The 20,709-nt window shown below is 38.5% G+C and overlaps 1 protein-coding gene across 9 annotated transcripts in view; it reads left to right on the top strand.

Annotated features, from left to right (window-relative positions):
• Positions 1–20,709, top strand: part of MBD5 (methyl-CpG binding domain protein 5) — a 157,924-nt gene that overhangs the window by 77,999 nt on the left and 59,216 nt on the right. For 7 of the 9 annotated variants that reach the window (XM_044935646.2, XM_025261696.3, XM_025261692.3 and 4 more), the window contains exons 2-3: positions 4,755–4,928; positions 18,295–18,967. Coding sequence is in view for 5 of the 9 variants with exons in the window: in XM_025261696.3 (XP_025117481.3) it covers positions 18,855–18,967 (113 nt within the window). In the remaining 4 variants the exon portion in view is untranslated. Of the gene's footprint in view, positions 1–4,754; positions 4,929–18,294; positions 18,968–19,227; positions 19,372–20,709 lie in introns of all 9 variants that reach the window. The other 2 variants (XM_044935644.2, XM_025261676.3) reach the window with 2 other exon arrangements.

Here is a 20,709-nt window from a genome sequence, read left to right as displayed (position 1 = left end):
AAGTAGATTCTATTCAGCCCTCATTTGATTTTGGTTAAATAACCAGCTTGTGTATCACTGAGTGATATTATCATATCATTGAGAACTTTTCTTTATTTATGGTTATATTTTGGGGGAGTAAAAAAGTTCTCTAGGTGAGAAAAATTAAAAAGTCAACTCAAAGCATACTATTTTTATAACAAGTACCTGATAATGTTAGTATGTAAAAGAATATGGGGAGTGCTGTTACATAAAAACAGCACTGTAGAAAGATAGTAATTCTTAAGCGGGACTGGAAGAGCCATAATGGAGGAGTTCTATTCTTAAAGAAGTTTGCTTTAAAAAAATAGGGGGAAATCTTTCTTTGCACAGGGAACAACAGGTTCATAGGCAGAGTTATGAACAGTTCTGGCATTTCCAAGAAAGATTAATGGAGCAGAACACTAGGAGGTCTTGAGAAGTGTAGTGTATAAGCATTTTTAGGCATCATTATATGCTTAAACAGCGAAAGTAATGAAATGTGACTTTTTATCCTGTATCCCAAGTATTCCTCATACTTCTACCTGTTTATATTCCTAAGTTCTTTAAAAACACTGCTTCCCCATCTCATGGTGACAAGTGCAGTACCACAATGACAAGGGCTCTGTATACCCTTACTGATTAATTACACTCATCATTCACTCAATCAATACTTTTTGCTCCAGCATGTATAAGATTTTATACTTTGTGCTAATACGAAGTTAAAAAAAAAAAAAATAGTGATACAAAACCAGAGTTCAAGGAGCTATTGAACCCAAAGCAAAAATTAGTCTGGGAAAAACCATAATGGACAGGAAAAAGTCAATTTTCATTCCAATCCCAAAGAAAGGCAATGCCAAAGAATGTGTAAACTACCACACAATTGCACTCATCTCACATGCTAGCAGAGTAATGGTCAAAATTCTCCAAGCCAGGCTTCAACAATATGCTAACTGGAAGCTGAATTTAGAAAAAGCAGAGGAACCAGAGATCAAATTGCCAGCATCTACTGGATCATCGAAAAAGCAAGAGTTTCAGATAAACATCTACTTTTCCTTTATTGACTATGTCAAAGCCTTTGACTGTGTGGATTACAACAAACTCTGGAAAATTCTTAAAGAGTTGGGAATACCAGACCACTTGACCTACCTCCTGAGAAATCTGTATGCAGGTAAAGAAGCAACAGTTAGAACTGGACATGGAACAACAGACTGGTTCCAAATCGGGAAAGGAGTATGTCAACGCTGTATATTGTCACCCTGTTTATTTAACTTCTATGCAGAGTACATCATGCGAAATGCCAGGCAGGATGAAGCACAAGCTGGAATCAAGATTGCCAGGAGAAATATCAATAACCTCAGATACACAGATGACACCATCCTTATGGCAGAAAGCGAAGAAGAACTAAAGAGCCTCTTGATGAAAGTGAAAGAGGAGAGTCAAAAAGTTGGTGTAAAACTCAGCATTCAGAAAACTAAGATCATGGCATCTGGTCCCATCACTTCATGGCAAATAGATGGGGAAACAGTGGAAACAGAGACTTTATTTTGGGGCACTCTAAAATCACTGCATATGGTGACTGCAGCCATGGAATTAAAAGACGCTTGCTCCTTGGAAGAAAAGCTATGACCAACCTAGACAGCATATTAAAAAGCAGAGATATTACTTTACCAACAAAGGTCCATCTAGTCAAAGCTATGATCTTTCCAGTAATCACGTATGATTATGAGAGTTAGACTATAAAGAAAGTTGAGTGCAGAAAAATTGATGCTTTTGAACTGTGGTGTTGGAGAAGACTCTTGAGAGTCCCTTGGACCGCAAGGAGATCCAACCTGTCAATTCTAAAGGAAATCAGTCCTGAATATTCATTGGAAGGACTGATACTGAAGCTGAAACTGCAATACTTTGGCCACCTTATGCAAAGAACCGACTCATTGGAAAAGACCCTGATGCTGGGAAAGATTGAAGGCCAGAGGAGAAGGGGACGATAGAGGATGTGGTTGGATGGCATCACTGACGCAATGGACATGAGTTTGAGTAGGCTGTGGTAGTTGGTGATGGACCGGGAAGCCTGGCGTGCTGAAGTCTATGGGGTCGCAAAGGGTTGGACACGACCGAGTAACTGAACTGAAACCATAATGGAAAAGAATATTCAGAAAAAGAATGTATATATGTGTAAAACTGAGTCACTTTGCTGTATAGCAGAGATTGGCACAACATGGTAAATCAACTATACTTCAGTTTTTCATTTTAATTAGCAGGGGTTTTTAACTATTATGTGTGCTAAGTCTCTTCAGTCATGTCCGACTTTGTGCAGCCCCATGGAGTGCAGTCTTCCAGGCTCATCTGTCTGTGGGATTCTCCAGGCAAGAATAGTGGAGTGGGTTGCCATTTCCTCCTCCAGGGAATCTTCCCAACCCAGGGATCAAACCCATGTCTCCTGTGTCTCTTGCACTGGCAGGTGGGTTCTTTACCACTAGGGCCACCTAGAAAATCCTTTGCCTGTTTTGGTGACTAATATATCCATATGTTCACAAAGCTTACTCTCTCATCAGAGGAGACAAATGATAATAGGATAGATTGTAAAATATGTAGCATGTTGTTCATAGTGATAAATACTAAGAAGAAAAAATAAAGTTAGGAAAGAGGGGAAATTAATTAATGGAGAGGAAAAGGGAAGATAAAATTATTTAATTTCTCTTGCCTTGATTTTCTCAGCTCTAAAAAAGAAAAAATAGTGGTGGTTACTTATAAGGTTGTGACAAAGATTAAATGAGCTGATATGTGTATTTATAAAGTCCCAGATGATAGAATATCAGCCAATATTATTTATACATTTTTTTAAAACAACTTTAGCACAGTAGTCATCTTATTTTCATCACTTATGGACTTCTTTTATTAAAGGATATAGTTACAGTTTTGAGCTACTTTATCTACAGAATAAGACTCCCTCATCCATATCTTGCTTCTTTTAGCTTCTACTTCCAATACAGTCACATCTAATCACTTTCTTAGAGGCAAATCATCATTCTTTCATAGTGTTTCTTCTGCAGAACAATATTTGCTTATCTAGATGTCAGGTCATTTTCTATTTAAGTCATCGAGCAGGCATCCAGATGTTCCTGTGGAAAATATTCATTAATGCCTCATCACTTACATCTCAAGGTTAATAGGTCTAAGAAAATGAGACTTTTATGCTTGCTTTCCAGCTAAAAATGAGTAGAATATTGGAATTGTTATTACCAAAACAAATATAAAATCTTCAATATTAATCTTTTCACACTAAGATCATTTTCACAGATTAGCTAAAGTTTCAGGTCTCCTAGTAACCTTTCTTTGCCTGCGTAACCTCTGTGCATCCTTAAATGTATCCTGCCTCCTCCTTTCCCTGAAAACTAGACTTGCCCTTTGTGTTCCTTTAGCACTCCATACCTAGCCCCATCACAACCGGTATTACTCAGTATTTAAGTTACCTGTTTTACCTAACCTGCCCAATTCCCTGTGCCCACCTCTCAGGCAGTAAGCTCCTTGGGCTGGGATGGGTGGTGGACACCGGGGAAACTAGGTTCTCTTTGTGTCTGTGTCCCGAGTATCTATTACAGTGCTTTACATGTAGTTGATTATCGATAAATACTTAAAACACTGAGTATAATGCCTGGAATACCTTTAACATATCAAGATTATAGAAACTTAGTTATTTAACCTTGGTCCCACATCCCTTAATTGTTTCTTTATCTCTCTTGGCTGCTTTCTGAGGAATAGCATTGCTCAAGCATGCTGCTACCCCTGTCCTACATTGTCCCCCTGTCCTTCTCTGGCCTAAAATTAAAAAGAAAAAGGAGGCCAGATATTTGGAAAGATCCCAAAGTTAGAGGAACACCCTGTGGGGTAATTATGGTCCAGGATATGACCCCTACTCTTCCAATTGAGAAACATTGATTTTGCCATTCCTCTCAAGGTGATGGGCCTCTAGGGTCTGACACAGGCCATCTATATTTCCAAGAACTTAATTTATAAACCAGTTGACTGTTTGTTGATTGGTTTGTTTACACTGATTGAAATACTTGTATCTGATACCTAAGTCATAACTTAATGATATCAAAGCCTCTGTGAAATCCATCAAATAATCAGAAGATTGTTCAGCGACTATGGAAACGGAGCAAAATGACTTAAATTGCACCAAAGATAATTTAACCCAAGCTGAGGAACAGCCTTGCCATTGTTTCCTTGATGGCTAGGAGAAAATTAAGTAAAGGGTGATAAGGTCTCAAGTGTTTTGAAAGTGTTTACAAATTTTTTTTCTTACTTGCTAAAAGAAAGCACTTTTAAATGTCAGGGGGACAATGTCATTTTGTAACTCAGTATTGATAATGTACAGTTTGGTTCCATAATTCTTTGATCCCAACATTAAATTCCTGAAATAGTGGTATTGCTGACAATGGTACTACAACAGAAAGAAAGAAAAAGGATTAAAGTTGGATGAGCATTCTCTGTACCCTCTGCCTCTAACTTAACAATCGTCTGGGGGTCAAATCAACTTCGTTGAGAAAGTTGACTGTGCTTGTGTTTCTAGCTGGCTTACTGGCTGGCATTCCTTCATAAACTAATAATGCATATCCACTGAGAGTTCATCCTCTACCCTTGTGAAGAAGCTGTGAAGTATAGGTTAAGTGGTCATTAAGAAAAGTAAGCTGTACCTCTTGTCAAGGGCTAGAGTCTGTCCTTCAGGCCTTACCTCAAGGTCCTTTCTATTCCAGAGTTTGGAAACCCAAGTGCCTACAGAGGCCAGGCTGGTGGGAATGAAGCAGGAAGCCACTGCAGTGAACTGGAGAGCCGAGTCCTGTCTGAAGGAGCAGCCACTGATCTGTTCCAGATAATTGTTGCAAGGCAGGAATGCTGACCTAGTGTTACCACATTGTCCAGTTTCCCAGGTAAAGCAAGAAATGCACATTTTCATATGCCTTCTGATTTAAATATTGTCAATTAATTCACTTGTATTATTATTTTCAAAATGTGCGTGCACCAAATACTACCACTGGTGAGATTTGGCCTAGAGCCCTCCTGATTGTAACTTGGTTTTATATTTTGCTCTCCAGTTTCTGTTTGTTGAATTGGAGACTTTATTTTCTAGATGTTTTGCTTTTCTTCAGCATGTTAGGTAAAATATTTTACGCCCGGTTTTGTGCTATTGAAACTACCTGCCTCTCTAAATTGAATGTTTTGTGTGTAAGTTTTCTTTGGCTGCTACATTTTCTCTGCCACCTTCAGAATTCCAGTGAGCAGTCACATGCTAAATGGAGCCTCCTTGAGACACTTTTCATATGACACCACTAACCATCTACAGGTATTACTACTTACTCATTTCATTCCTGATGTGTAAGCTAAATAAACACAGTAAAATATCATTTATTTCATGGAACTTAAAGATTGTGTGCTTTGGGCTCCCCCTTCTAGAATTAACACAGAGACCATCTTCCTCCTCTTGCATCTTGAGAGAACTTTTCAGATAATTAATTACACTATAGTTATCTTTAACATTTAATTATATTTGCTAGAGATGTTGATTAGACTTGAGTGTTCCTAAATATTTATACATATTTAGAGACAATGTATTTGTTTCTCCAGTGGCTGAGGAGTCTTCCTGTTTTCTCTTTGAGTAACCCCATTGCCAGGTGAATTGAAGAATGCTAAACATTTTTTTAAGTAAAAGAGTACATAAACATTAGCTGTTTCAATATGTTGTACAACCCCAAAATGGACCAAAGTCATGTTTGTTTCATTCTTAATACAGTTTTAATTTTTAAAACGCTGATATACATTATTTTTAACAATGATTCAACCTATGGAGCTACACCTTGAGTAACCAGAATACCAATCATGCACAGATAAAATGTGAAAATCACCCCTTCAAATTGCTTACTGCACTCTTAAAAAGATTATGTTAATGAAGGCAAGTATTGTTTTTATAAATAATCCTTATGAGAAACTTTACTATACTATAAAACAGCAAAAATAGCCAAGTATGTTGATGCTTAATATATAGAAGTAAATCATAAGTAAATTTTCCCTCAGAGTTGTAATGAGTTTATTATGTCCTAGATGTTCTGCTGTGACCTACTATACTTTCAGATAGTTCTCTGAATTTTTTTAAAATAATATATATTTGGAATCCATGATTATTTTCTTTTCGACTTTTAAGAAAGTAAAATGCATAGTAAGCATTTTCTTCATGTGCATACAAACCCTCACTTTCCTTCTGTATTTTCAAAAGCACAAAGGGAAGCCTTGCCTGAAAGTTAGTTGTCTCAATTGTGTTTTGTTTGTAGTCATGTAGAATGGCAGGGGCAAAGAAAGAGCTCAGTGGTGTGTAGTAATACATGTGAATTCCTGAATATTATCAGGGAGAGTTGTAAGGAGAATTCAGTTTAGACTTGGAAAGCCAAATAATGACTGGAGAAACCAGGAAGGCTTCTCTGAGGAAGTGACGTTTAAACTGAGATAAACAGGAAGTTGGTTTAACGAAAAACATGAGTGTGGTGGTGAGAGATGTCATTCCAAGCAGAAAAGTAAGGGTGATAGGCTGAGGCATTTTTGGAACCGGCCAAAGGGATAGCCTTAGTTTTTGTTCGTACTATGTAGGTCATTCTGGTTAATGTGTTCTTTCTGACTCGCCTTTTTCTCCATTTAGAGCAATAACAGCTAATACTAGTGGGCTTCCCTGGTGGCTCAGATAGTAGAGAATCTGCCTTCAATGCAGGAGACCTGGATTCAATCTCTGGGTTGGGAAGATCCCCTGGAGAAGGAAATGGCAACCCACTCCAGTATCCTTGCCTGGAAAAATCCATGGACAGAGGAGCCTAGTGGGCTACAGTCCATGGGGTCGCAAAGAGTCGGACATGACTGAAGCAACTTAGCATGCATGCACATAAATACTAATGTAGATATTTATTATGTGCTAGGTACTGGTTTAAGACTTTTAGCTTATTGTATCCCCAAAGCAGAAAAGTTCTATAAAATCTCCATTTTATAAGGAAAGAAAATTTTTAAAACCTACCCAAGGTCACAAGGATGGAGCTACAGGACTTCCCTGCAGTCCAGAGGTTAAGACTACAAGCTCCCAAGGCAGGGAGCACAGGTTCAATCCCTGGTCAGAGAACTAATATTCCACATGATGCACAGCGTGGAAAAAAAATTTTTTTAAATAAAAACAAAATAAACAGAAATGACTATCCTCAACAAAACTTAAAAAAAGAAAAGATAGAGCTACATAGCATCTCAATACTGTAGTTAATTTAAATAAAACCCTATTTTAGACTTTCACATCACTTCCAGTGTAGTATTTGGCTGTTTGAAATAATGCTGCTGATTCAGTGTGTTGGAAGACTAGGCTACGCTCCATGAAACAGCTCATCTCTGTTCCACATGGTGCTGGCTGGACTCATGTATGTGTCTGGGGCTTCAGACGGACCAGCTTGATTTCTCTCTCTCTCCATCCTCAAAGGGCCAGTACCAGTTCTTTGTGTGACAGTGGCATTCCAAGAAGCAAGAGTGGAAGATACAAGGCCTCTTGAGGCTTAGGCCCATCCCTTGAGCTATATCACATTCTACTGATCAAAGCAAGCCACAAGGTCAGCCTGGATCCAAAGGGCAGAGTAGTAAATCTCATTTCCTAATGGAAGGAACTACAAGATATTTGTAGTTAATTGCAGCCTGCTACATTTAGCATTTAGTCTTCTAAAGGCTTCTGTGTGTCTAGAATGTGTAAGTTCTAGGTAAATTATCCTCCTGACCATTGATGGGCAGAGTTCAGTTTGCGTGTTACCTTGCCTCTGAGGACCGATGTCATCCTCATACACAGTTTTTGAACATTAATACTCTTCTACGCTGAAAGGGCAAGGATGTTTGAAACCAGAGAGTTTTAACGATCAGGGCAGGAAAGATGTGCTTATATCCTGATAAATTTGTAAAACAAATGTAAATTGCACTGGGGTAGTTTGGGGTGAGTAAGTGGAGCCTGGCAGAGGCATTAGGTCTCTTACAAAAGATATATCTGAGAGGTCTGTTTTGGAAAAGGTGGCTGCACAGTGAAGATAAGAACCAAATGAAAATAACAACCAGAGTTAAAATGAAGCTAATTTATTGGAAGATTTTTTAAAAATGAAAGAAGATATAACTGTAAGATAAGCGTGCTCATAAATAAAAATGCATAGCTTAAACAAATAGGTGAAAGGTGAAACAGATGGCAAGGTTGGATGGGAGGGCTGGCTAAGTGCTATAAAGGAACTGTGTAAATTGGTATGAGGGTGAAAGATAACTGAAAGAGACAAATATCATTTAGGGTTACCCTAACAAGTATAATTTAACTAATGGAAAGAGGATGAGTATATCCATTTATTACCCAATCAAATAATAATAATGTTGTAGCTACTCAGACATTATGCTTCAAAATGCTAATGCTCATGTTATTTCTTAATCCAATCATATCTGTTGTTGCATGTACATATTGTTTCAGAATTTAGATAGAGAGGTAGGTTTCATGTGAGCCTTTTTTCTCAAGTGTTGAACATGAGGCGTTAATCCTTGCTAATGTCAGAATGGAAGAGACTTCCTTTTTTTGTTATTGAAGTATAATTGACTTATTGGAGGAGACTTCTAAGCTTTGAATATTTCATGAGTTAACTTTATAATCATTGTGTATAAAATACATGTGATAATTTATATTTATGTTAAATATTGGTATTTTATCTAATTTACATGGTCTCATTTTGATAAATCAGTAGTTCATTCAGTATTCATTCTGTCCTACTGTGTATCCAAGTAATGCCACTGAGCACAAGATTAATGTATGATTAATGTGATAAACATTTTAATAGAATTTACTCATAGTATCACATGACTTAAAAATCAATTCATTGTTTTCACCATTAATCAAGTTTGTGACATTATTCAGAAAAATATACGATGTTTGTTGTTATTCAGAGAAATTTATGAAAAGTAGCTACTTATTTTCATGATGTCATATTCTCTGATATCTAGTCTTCTTGGTATTTTGGGTATAACTTTTAAAATATACACTTAACACTGCATAACACAGTGAGTTTATTCTTAGGTTGACAAGAATGTCGGTAAAGCAGAGAGAGAAAAAGCCGTCTATTGCCTTAGTTAGCATCATGTTGAAATACAGGTTTCATTTTTATATGGTTGCATTCATTTTAGTGGTTCGTTTATTAATCCAATTAAAGTGTGTATATAAGATATTTAAATAAAACTCTGATGTGCTTTACAAATAAAATAAAAAGTTAGCATATTATTTTTCTTAGAAGGCCTATCATGCTTTTTCTACACAAAAATTATTACTCAGAGATTATGAGATCATTAGGGACAAAGCTAGAGCAAAAAAAAAAATTCCTTTGTGTTTTTTGTCAACATGCATAGTCCCTAGCGTCTACTGACTTCTTTTTAAACCTCTTTCATTTTAGATGCCTGTGTTGCTAAAAACTTTACAGGTCTACATGGTAAAAATCAGAATATAAAACTATGTTGGCTAATTGGAATGTACGTAGTCTTCATCAAGTATTTAAGCACCCAGTAGGCGAGGCAGTAAACCTGCTTTAATCAGGAAATGGAACTATTGGAAGAACCTAGAGAAACAAGGTCCCTGATGTAAGGAGTTAGTTTACATTCCTGTGGGGAAAGATTAACAAACAAATAAATGATAAAAAAAAAATCAGTTAATAAGAGGTATCAGTGAATTAACAATGTGTGGGAGAATACTTAGGATTTACAGTGTCTCTTTGAGGAGGTGACGTCTAATTTGAATTCTGAATGAAGCCAATGCAAAGAATTAAATCAGGTCACTAAAATTCAGTTCAACAAAAGCCAACTGTCATAGACTTATTTGCATATTGAAAGGAGGATGGAAAATGAAAATGTTGATAGAATGGTGGCAGATATTCTCCTCAGAACACATACACACACACACACCCTACTTTTTTTATTTTTATTTCTGCCAAAAATGTTTGTAACCAATTTAAATAATGTCCTGTGTGTAAGATCTATCCCTGATCCTCACTGTTAGTGAGACAAAAGTGCCTTTCATGTTTCCAGACATTTTTGTTTTAATCTGTGTCTTTTGGGGTTAAACCAAGCCATGTAAATAGGGTAGATCATAATGAAATCTTCAGGAGAGGTGAAGGGAAAATGTTGTGGATATGTAGTTTTTATGTTAAATTTGAAAAAAAGGATGAACTTTTGTTTTTAATGATAAAACTATAAAAATAAAACTTGAATGAGTCTTGAATAATTGTTGAATAATTATATATAGAAGATAAAGTTATCAGACTCTCAGAGGCAAATAGAATTGAATAATTGTATATAGAAGATAAAGTTACCAGAATCTCAGAGGCAAATAGAATAGACTATAATATTTAGCAAAAGAGGGCATGTATCAGTTTTCAGAAGTTTGAGATGCATGGCCTTCTCAGTCAACTATCAAAATGGCAATAGATTTATGTACAGAGATATTTATCTCAGATTTATTTGTAACTGTGAAAATTTAGGAGAAAAATCTATTTCCACAAAAGGAAAGTAAATATTGAATGCCATAGTAAAATGCTTAAGCTGAAAATAAAGTGCAAAGTGGTAATAATTCAATATTTAAAGAAGGCACTATTATACATAGAAAAAAATTGGAATTAGCTTAGCTTTTTTCAAGAGCAATTTGGCAGTGCCTCCAAAGTTTAAATGTGCAGACCCAACATTAATATGATTGATATTCCAATAGATGAATATTTGTAAATTTATATGATAGAATACTATTCAGATGTTTAAAATGAACAAATTGGATCTGTATTTCTGCAGAAGAGATAGATCTGTATGTCAACAGAGATAGCACTCAAAACAATGTTGAATTTTAAAAAGCAAGTTGAAGAATATATATGTATAATAGTATTTATGTAAAAGTAAAAACTTTAAAATACTTATAACAAAGCCAAATATTGTTTACCTATAAAAACATAGCCTGGAAGGATTGATTGTTGCTCTTCAGTCACTGAGTCATGTCTGACTCTTTGAGACCCCATGGACTGCAGCACACCAGGCTTCCCTGTCCATCTGTGGGCTTCCCTAGTGGCTCCCAGAGCTTACTCAAACTCATGTCCATTGAGTCAGTGATGCCATCCAACCATCTCATCCTTTGTCATCCCTTTCTCCTTCTGTCCTCAATCTTTACCAGCATCAGGGTCTTTTCCACTAAGTCAGCTCTTCGCATCAGGTGGCCAAAGTATTGGAGCTTCAGCTTCAACCTCAGTCCTTCCAATGAATATTCAGGGTTGATTTCCTTTAGGATTGACTGGTTTGATCTCCTTGCAGTCCAAGGGACTCTCTACAGACCAGAATAGGAGTGTTAGTTTTCTTTAGGCCAAAGGGGAGGGGAACAGGACTAAAAAGAGAAACCGGATGGGAGTGAGGGATAGTATTGAACTTCATCTGTAATATTTTCTAAGTGTTTTGTTTTTTTTTTAAATAAGCAAAGTGACAAAATGCATTGTAAATTTGCAGCAGTAGCTCATTGTTTATTAGACTCTTTTTAATGTGTGCTTTTAAAACTTTTTAAAACAATGATTGAAAGTCATCCATGTTTGCAGTGGTTATTATTCAACGGTGAGATTAGAGTTCAATTTTAATTTTCATCACAAACATTTCTGAATTTTCCAAATTTATAAAATAAATGTTGGGGAAATCAATCCCACTTAGAGATAAACAAATGATAACAGTTGCTGGACTTCAGCTCTGTGAGGAGTTCCTAAGGCCCTTAACAATTAAGCTGCCTCTAAAATGCCAAGTATCAGCCAAAAAAAAAGTATGACCCTCCCAGGAACAAAAGGAAGAAGTGGGCCAGCCGTGGAAATGTAAAACCGGGTCCTATCCTAGGAAGGGAAGCTGGTACAGAAGTCTGAGTCAGTGGGTCTCAAACTTGAGCATGCCATTGAATCACCTAGGCGGCTTGTTTGTTTGTTTGTTTTAAAAGATTGCCCTCCAGGGTTTCTGATTCAGAAAGTATGGGGTCAGTTCTGTGACTCTGCATTTGTAACAGGATCCCAGCTGTTAACAGTAATGATGGTGGTCCCAGGGCCATGCTTTCAAAACTGCAGGTCTAAAACCCAGCCGTCAGATCTTTGTAGGTTTGATTACTGAAATATGAGGAAGATATTTGGCAGAAATCAGTCTGATGTCATTATCTGGCAGATCCACTAATTACTTAAGGGCGTGAGTCAGTCCATCTCAGGAAAGTTGGAGTCACACGCAAGAGCAGGCAAACCAAAAAGAAAGAGAAACTGGCATCAAATGATCAGAAAGCTTGAAAGTAAGGGAAATGAGAGCTAGTCCAATCTAAAGACCACAGGCCACGGAAGACTTCGCTTTAGGAAAACGTAAGGTAATAAAATGAGCGTGAAAAAAAGACTGTAAAAATCAAGTTTACTCATCAGTGTCTGTTGCTGTTTGATCAGACTGGGAGTCCAGAATGACACAGAATTCCTTCCCATCTTACATTAGCACCAGGAGCTCTACTAGGCAGGAAACGCCCTGAGAACAGGGACTGTTCTTCCCTTCCTTGCTTTCTCCATCCTTTCCTGACCCCCTCCCTTCCTCTTTCTTTTCTATTCTTCCCCACTCAGCAGCTTTTTGTTTTCTCCTCAGCAGCTCTTTAGTGCCAGACATTGCCCTGGGCTTTGGATAAAGTGGTGTCTTACCACCTTTGTGGAACTTCCCAGGTGGCTCAGTAGTGAAGAATCAGGAGCCTCGGGAGATGAGGGTTCAATCCCTGGGTTGGGAAGATCCCCTGAAGGAGGAAACGGCAGCCCACTCTAGTATTCTTGCCTGGAGAATCCCATGGATAGAGGAGCCTGAGGTTGCAAAGAGTCAGACACAGCTAAGCGGCTAAGAACACACACCACCTTTGTACTCCAGCATATAGCATAGGCCTCATACATAATAGCTGCTCACTAACTGTGGAATGAAACATGAATAAACACATACATGATCAACAGGGATCATGGTTAAAGGGGCAATGAATGAGAGACAGAAATAAGGTGGTATGCCTGCAAGCAGGTCATTTCTATAGGATGCATAGACCCAGTGGAGTGGGCCTAGCAATGTAATTAGCACCTTGAGTCACCACTGAGAATGCACTACTTGGCACTTTCCTTTATACTCCACATTTTCCCAATAAAGTTTTGCTACTTTTCCCACTGCTTGCCAGTGTTTCCCACTCCCATCCCTATGGTTCCTGACTTTCAGCTAAATTAGTATATGCTTCATTCAGTTCAGTTCAATTCAGTCTCTCAGTCGTGTCCGACTCTTTGCAACCCCATGAATCGCTGCACGCCAGGCCTCCCTGTCCATCACCAACTCCAGGAGTTCACTGAGACTCACGTCCATCGAGTCAGTGATGCCATCCAGCCATCTCATCCTCTGTCGTCCCCTTCTCCTTCTGCCCCCAATCCCTCCCAGCATCAGAGTCTTTTCCAGTGAGTCAACTCTTCGCATGAGGTGGCCAAAGTACTGGAGTTTCAGCTTCAGCATCATTCCCTCCAAAGAAATCCCAGGGCTGTTCTCCTTCAGAATGGACTGGTTGGATCTCCATGCAGTCCAAGGGACTCTCAAGAGTCTTCTCCAACACCACAGTTCAAAAGCATCAATTCCTTGGCACTCAGCCTTCTTCACAGTCCAACTCTCACATCCATACATGACCACAGGAAAAACCATAGCCTTGACTAGACGGACCTTTGTTGGCAAAGTAATGTCTCTGCTTTTGAGTATGCTATCTAGGTTGGTCATAACTTTCCTTCCAAGGAGTAAGTGTCTTTTAATTTCATGGCTGCAGAACCATCTGCAGTGATTTTGGAGCCCAAAAAAATAAAGACTGACAGTGTTTCCACTGTTTCCCCATCTATTTGCCATGAAGTGATGGCACCGGATGCCATGATCTTTGTTTTCTGAATGTTAAGCTTTAAGCCAACTTTTTCACTCTCCACTTTCACTTTCATCAAGAGGCTTTTTAGTTCCTCTACACTTTCTGCCATAAGGGTGGTGTCATCTGCATATCTGAGGTTATTGATATTTCTCCCGGCAATCTTGATTCCAGCTTGTGTTTCCTCCAGCCCAGCGTTTCTCATGATGTACTCTGCATATAAGTTAAATAAGCAGGGTGACAATATACAGCCTTGACGTACTCCTTTTCCTATTTGGAACCAGTCTGTTGTTCCATGTCCAGTTCTAACTGTTGCTTCCTGACCTGCATACAGATTTCTCAAGAGGCAGGTCAGGTGGTCTGGTATTCCCATCTCTTTCAGAATTTTCCACAGTTTCTTGTGATCCACACAGTCAAAGGCTTTGGCATAGTCAATAAAGCAGAAATAGATGTTTTTCTGGAACTCTCTTGCTTTTTCTATGATCCGGCGGATGTTGGCAATTTGATCTCTGGTCCCTCTGCCTTTTCTAAAACCAGCTTGAACATCAGGAAGTTCACGGTTCACGTATTGCTGAAGCCTGGCTTGGAGAATTTGGAGCATTACTTTACTAGCATGTGAGATGAGTGCAATTGTGCGGTAGTTTGAACATTCTTTGGCATTGCCTTTCTTTGGGATTGGAATGAAAACTGACTTTTTCCAGTCCTGTGGCCACTGCTGAGTTTTCCAAATTTACTGGCGTATTGAGTGCAGCACTTTCACAGCATCATCTTTCAGGATTTGAAAGAGCTCAACTGGAATTCCATCACCTCCACTAGCTTTGTTCGTAGTGATGCTTTCTAAGGCCCACTTGACTTCACATTCCAGGATGTCTGGCTCTAGGTGAGTGATCACACCATCGTGATTATCTGGGTCATAAAAATCTTTTTTGTACAGTTCTTCTGTGTATTCTTGCCATCTCTTCTTAATATGTTCTGCTTCTGTTAGGTCCATACCATTTCTGTCCTTCATCGAGCCCACCTTTGCATGAAATGTTCCCTTGGTATCTCTCATTTTCTGGAAGAGATCTCTAGTCTTTCCCATTCTGTTGTTTTCCTCTATTTCTTTGCATTGATCGCTGAGGAAGGCTTTCTTACCTCTCCTTGCTATTTTTTGGAACTCTGCATTCACATGCTTATATCTTTCCTTTTCTCCTTTGCTTTTCACTTCTCTTCTTTTCACAGCTATTTGTAAGGCCTCCCCAGTCAGCCATTTTGCTTTTTTGCATTTATTTTCCATGGGGATGGTCTTGATCCCTGTCTCCTGTACAATGTCACGAACCTCCATCCATAGTTCATCAGGCACTCCTATCTATCAGATCTAGGCCCTTAAATCTATTTCTCACTTCCACTGTATAGGGGATTTGATTTAGGTCATATCTGAATGGTCTAGTGGTTTTCTCTACTTTCTTCCATTTAAGTCTGAATTTGGCAATATGGAGTTCATGATCTGAGCCACAGTCAGCTCCTGGTCTTGTTTTTATTGACTGTATAGAGCTTCTCCATCTTTGGCTGCAAAGAATACAATCAATCTGATTTTGGTGTTGACCATCTGGTGATGTCCATGTGTAGAGTCTTCTCTTGTGTTGTTGGAAGAGGGTGTTTGCTATGACCAGTGCATTTTCTTGGCAAAACTCTATTAGTCTTTGCCCTGCTTCATTCCGTATTCCAAGGCCAAATTTGCCTGTTACTCCAGGTGTTTCTTGACTTCCTACTTTTGCATTCCAGTCCCCTATAATGAAAAGGACATCTTTTTTGGGTGTTAGTTTTAAAAGGTCTTGTAGGTCTTAACCATTCAGCTTCAGCTTCTTCAGTGTTACTGGTTGGGGCATAGACTTGGATTACTGTGATACTGAATGGTTTGCCTTGGAAACGAACAGAGATCATTCTGTCGTTTTTGAGATTGCATCCAAGTACTGCATTTCGTCTCTTTTGTTGACGATGATGGCTACTCCATTTCTTCCAAGGGATTCCTGCCCACAGTAGTAGATATAATGGTCATCTGAGTTAAATTCACCCATTCCAGTCCATTTTAGGTTGCTGATTCCTAGAATGTCGACATTCACTCTTGCCATCTCTTGTTTGACTACTTCCAATTTGCCTTGATTCATGGACCTGACATTCCAGGTTCCTATGCAATATTGCTCTTTACAGCATCAGACCTTGCTTCTATCACCAGTCACATCCACAGCTGGGTATTGTTTTTGCTTTGGCTCCATCCCTTCATTCTTTGTGAAGTTATTTCTCCACTGATCTCCAGTAGCATAATGGGCACCTACTGACCTGGGGGTTCCTCTTTCAGTATCCTATGATTTGGCCTTTTCATACTGTTCATGGGGTTCTCAAGGCAAGAATACTGAAGTGGTTTGCCATTCCCTTCTCCAGTGGACCACATTCTGTCAGATCTGTCCACCATGACCCGCCCGTCTTGGGTTGCCCCACGGGCATGGCTTAGTTCATTGAGTTAGACAAGGCTGTGGTCCTAGTGTGAGTAGACTGACTAGTTTTCTATGAGTATGGTTTCAGTGTGACTGCCTTCTGATGCCCTCTTGCAACACCTACCATCTTACTTGGGTTTCTCATACCTTGGGTGTGGGGTATCTCTTCATGGCTGCTCCAGCAAAGCGCAGCCGCTGCTCCTTACCTTGGATGAGGGGTATCTCCTCACCACCACCCTTCCTGATCTTCAACGTGGGATAGCTCCTCTAGGCCCTCCTGCGCCCGCGCAGCCACTGCTCCTTGGACGTGGGGTTGGTCCTCCCAGCTGCTGCCCCTGGCCTCGGGCATGGGGGGTGTGGGGTAGCTCCTCTCAGCCGCCACCCTTGACCTCGGATGCGGGGTAGCTCTTCTCGGCTGCCGCCCCTCACCTCGGACTTGGGTAGCTCTTCTCGGCCGTTCCTGCGCTGTCGCAGCCTGGCACTCTCGGCAGCTGCGCCTGACCTCGGACGTCGGGTAACTCCTCTTGGCTGCCGCCCTTCAGGCATAGGGTCCTCCCAGCTTCTGCCCCAGACCTCCGACGTGGGGTAGCTCCTCTTTAATCTGCCTCACAGCCAAGGCAGCAAATAAGGCATATGCCTGAATACATAATGCTTTTAATTATAAAGTATTCTCCTACTTTCCCAATGAAAAAATCTGAAGAAAGGTTTGGCACTTGAGTAGTTTTATGTCTATTAACACTGTTTAATTTATTTAATTTGTTGACTGAGTCATACATGCATATATAAAACTATCTAAAATATTACTTTTTATTAAAAATTTAAAGTCTTAATACTGTGATATGAATCTTGGGTCATTTAACAGAGTTTTTGAGAGCATGTTACCTTTACTTTCAGTTAAGTTGTTTAAGATTCAGCATTTTTAATCGTGGATGATGCTGTCACCAGTAATTTTTAGCAACAAACTACAAGCCCCACTCATGTAACACTAGAATAGTTCTTTTCATTCATCCTTTAGTGTACTTTCATGAGTTCCACGAGGTAATCACACACTGTGTTTTAAATTGATTTAAAAAATCTTGTTTGCCACAACAATGCTGGCAGTTGTGGTATCACATTCTTCACCAGAATTAAGTACTAAATCTTTTTAAAAATTTATTTGCCATATTTGTTTATTCACCAGTTCCATTAAGATGACTTCTTGTAGCATTCCACCTTAGCACTGACTGCTGCTGTTTCAGGCCAATGTGTCTTCTCCCCAGACAGTACCTTGTGACACAAAAAAAGGAATTAAGAGAATACTCCGTAATAGAAGGGAATTTGTAAATCTTAGGTAAAGTGATTCCCACTCTTATAGCCAAGAACAGTGGGGGAAAGTCTTCTCATACTTGGGAATGCACGTGTGTGTTTTTTCCTTTTAATTTTCTCTTCAAAAAAAAAAAACCTCTTATTTAGGTGAATATAATGATTAGAAAAGTTAATCATAGGGGTTTGTAGAATTAAAGAGTAATCAAAAGTGATTGTATTAACACACAGCTTTCTAGTTGTTAGGTCACAAGAGGTGATAGATATGTTTTTATTGCCAGAAGGAGGTTGTATATATGTGTAATGCCATGGTCATGAGTCTGTCTCTAGTAATTAGAAAGCTACATGTGTTGAAGAGCCAGCAGACTGGTTGATCTGGAGTAAGTAGATCAAGCTGGAAGAAGAAAAGTTGACTTTGACATGTGATTTGACGGCAAAGGACATCAAAATGGCTTGCTCCACTTACCGGTTTATTCCATTTTTAAAAGTGTGCAGCTTCTCAGTTTTTCATTATTAAATATAGTGTTTACATATTTATATGTGTTTCAGGCTACCTTATTGGAATTTTGAAGACATGAAAACATCAAATGAACCAACTTGCAACATCTTGGATTCAGATTGGAAGATGAAGAGAAACTTTAAAGAATGTGGCCTATAAAGGCGGGTAGTACCTGAAAATATTAACTGACTCACACTATAAAAATGAGACCAGTTTTTAAACAATAGAGGTTGTTTTAGTCCAACATGAAGGTTCAAGACAAAATGTTGAACTAAAAACTTACACTCCTCCCCTCTCCCACTTCAGACAGGTACCAGCATTGCTGAATATGATTTTCATTAGTCAGAAGCACTTGTTTTTACCCATGTAGACCATCCTTAGGAATTAAATATTGGTTATTTAATGTAGATTATAATGGGAAACTGATTTTTTCTACAATGGCAGATTTCAAGGACTTGGTTCCAAACTGAGCCGAAGCTTCCCAATGCATTTTGTACAGTCTGGGGAAAACTGTGCTGCATTGGCCATTTTTGAAGGCCACGATGCCCTGTAATACAAGGACATCATCTTATTGCTGATATCTTTGGGGAGTCCTAAGCAGACACAGAAAATGAATGGAGGCAAGGAGTGTGACGGAGGGGACAAGGATGGAGGTCTTCCAGCTATACAAGTTCCTGTGGGTTGGCAGCGTCGTGTGGATCAAAATGGAGTGCTTTACATCAGGTGAGCCCTTCCTATTCCCTGCATTATCTCCAAGTTTGCAGCCACCAAATAAAGAAGGTACAGCCTGTTCCTCTGAGAACATAAAATATTGTGACTGGTAGCACCTCAAGTCAATTTGAATAAATGATCTTTGTGCTGGAAATATTGTGTTTTTATTTATATTATTTTGCAATATAAAACCTGCCTTAGGTTACAAGAGAGGATTTTTATGCATTATTTGTGTTTATATAAAGTGTCGCCCTGCTTATCTCTCTAACAAGGATAAAGAAAAAGATGAAGATTTCTAAAAGAAACCCATGAGCGTCATTACCACATTCGCAGGAGAATGTAAAATACTGAAAATAGACCCGATGTCTCCTGACAATATTATTGTCCTTCATAGTGCTTCCGCTGGCTACTCTGATGTAAGGTTGTGTTTTTCTCTATAGGCAGTTTCAATTACCAGTTTCTTAATGCCTGATATTAACTAAAAATAATTTTCCTGTTTTTTCTGTGCAGTTTTTAATCTATTCCCTGCATATAATAATAAAAAAGAAAAAGTCATGATGGAGTCATCTCACAAGTAAAAATCATACAGATTACATGTAAATACCTGTTATTTTAAATTTTGATGGTCTTTGTTATGTTGAGCAAGTTGAATGAAATAACTGTTGGCAAGAACTTTTAGTCTTATTATTAAATAATTGGCACCTAAGTTCCTTACTTTGTAGTTTATTGGTAAATATGTGAGTAGGATACCATAAATTTTTCTCTGTGATGTACTTTTTTAAAAAGCTATGATGAAGAGAACTTTTTAAAAGATATCACATTGCATCATTAGATTAATTATGTTGCTTTCAGTTCATCATTATTACTTTTATTTGTATCTCAGCTTCAGTGAAATTCTTGTTTGTGCAAAGCTGTATTTTATATAAATGAGGAATTTCACATGATACATACTCAGACAGTTTTGTACTATAACATCTCAGAAGTCAATTCAGATCCTGTCCTGGATTTGTTTGTTTGGTAGAAGTTATTTCTTGAGGTAAACTTAATGGCCAACTGAAATTCTTTTGAACATCTTTTTTAATTTCTGTAATATTTAGGAGGTGCTCTGTATTAATTGAAGTGAAGGGATAAGAAAGCAGGGAACGTGGAGCTCACCCCATTAAAGATTAGATGGATGAGGACACGAGGGATAACTTTCCCAAAGTGTTTCTATTGCCAATCCTGTTACCAAACTTCCAGGAATACTTTATCAGTGTAATGTAGCAAGACACCGGTGTTGTGTTCCTGTTTACAGTTGTTCTAGTCTGTAAGGAGCAAATGTTATATATTTACAACTAAGAGCAGTTAACTCCAAAAATCTTGATAATTTCAGTTTATTTGTTTTGTTTTATTTTGTTTCTTCTTTCTCCCTGTGAAAGATAAATCAGCTTTTTAGGTTGCTGAGAGTTAAGGCAAATTCAGTCTGGAAGTCTGTCAGTTGTCTTGCTCATGACATCCCAAGTCTGAGTAGACTTTACTGTTAGAATGAGTTAGTTTTAATTCTCCCAACCCAAATCTGCACACTAGGGATTATTTTGGAAACTAACTTTGCCAGATAAGCTAAAACACCTTCAGATAAATTAAACCCAGCATAGGTTTGCTTCATGTGTATGTGTAACTGGTTAACTTACCACTTGAACGTATATAAGAGGCTAGCCCTCCTTCTATAGCTTCCTTTGCAATGTGTAGTTTGCTTATAATTTTTAGTTTAGTTT

This window comes from Bubalus bubalis, chromosome 2 (genome assembly GCF_019923935.1).
Source record: "Bubalus bubalis isolate 160015118507 breed Murrah chromosome 2, NDDB_SH_1, whole genome shotgun sequence".
Classification (NCBI taxonomy): Eukaryota; Metazoa; Chordata; class Mammalia; order Artiodactyla; family Bovidae; genus Bubalus; species Bubalus bubalis.
Note: the sequence above shows the minus strand (reverse complement) of the source record. Positions and strands in the feature narration are given on the sequence as shown.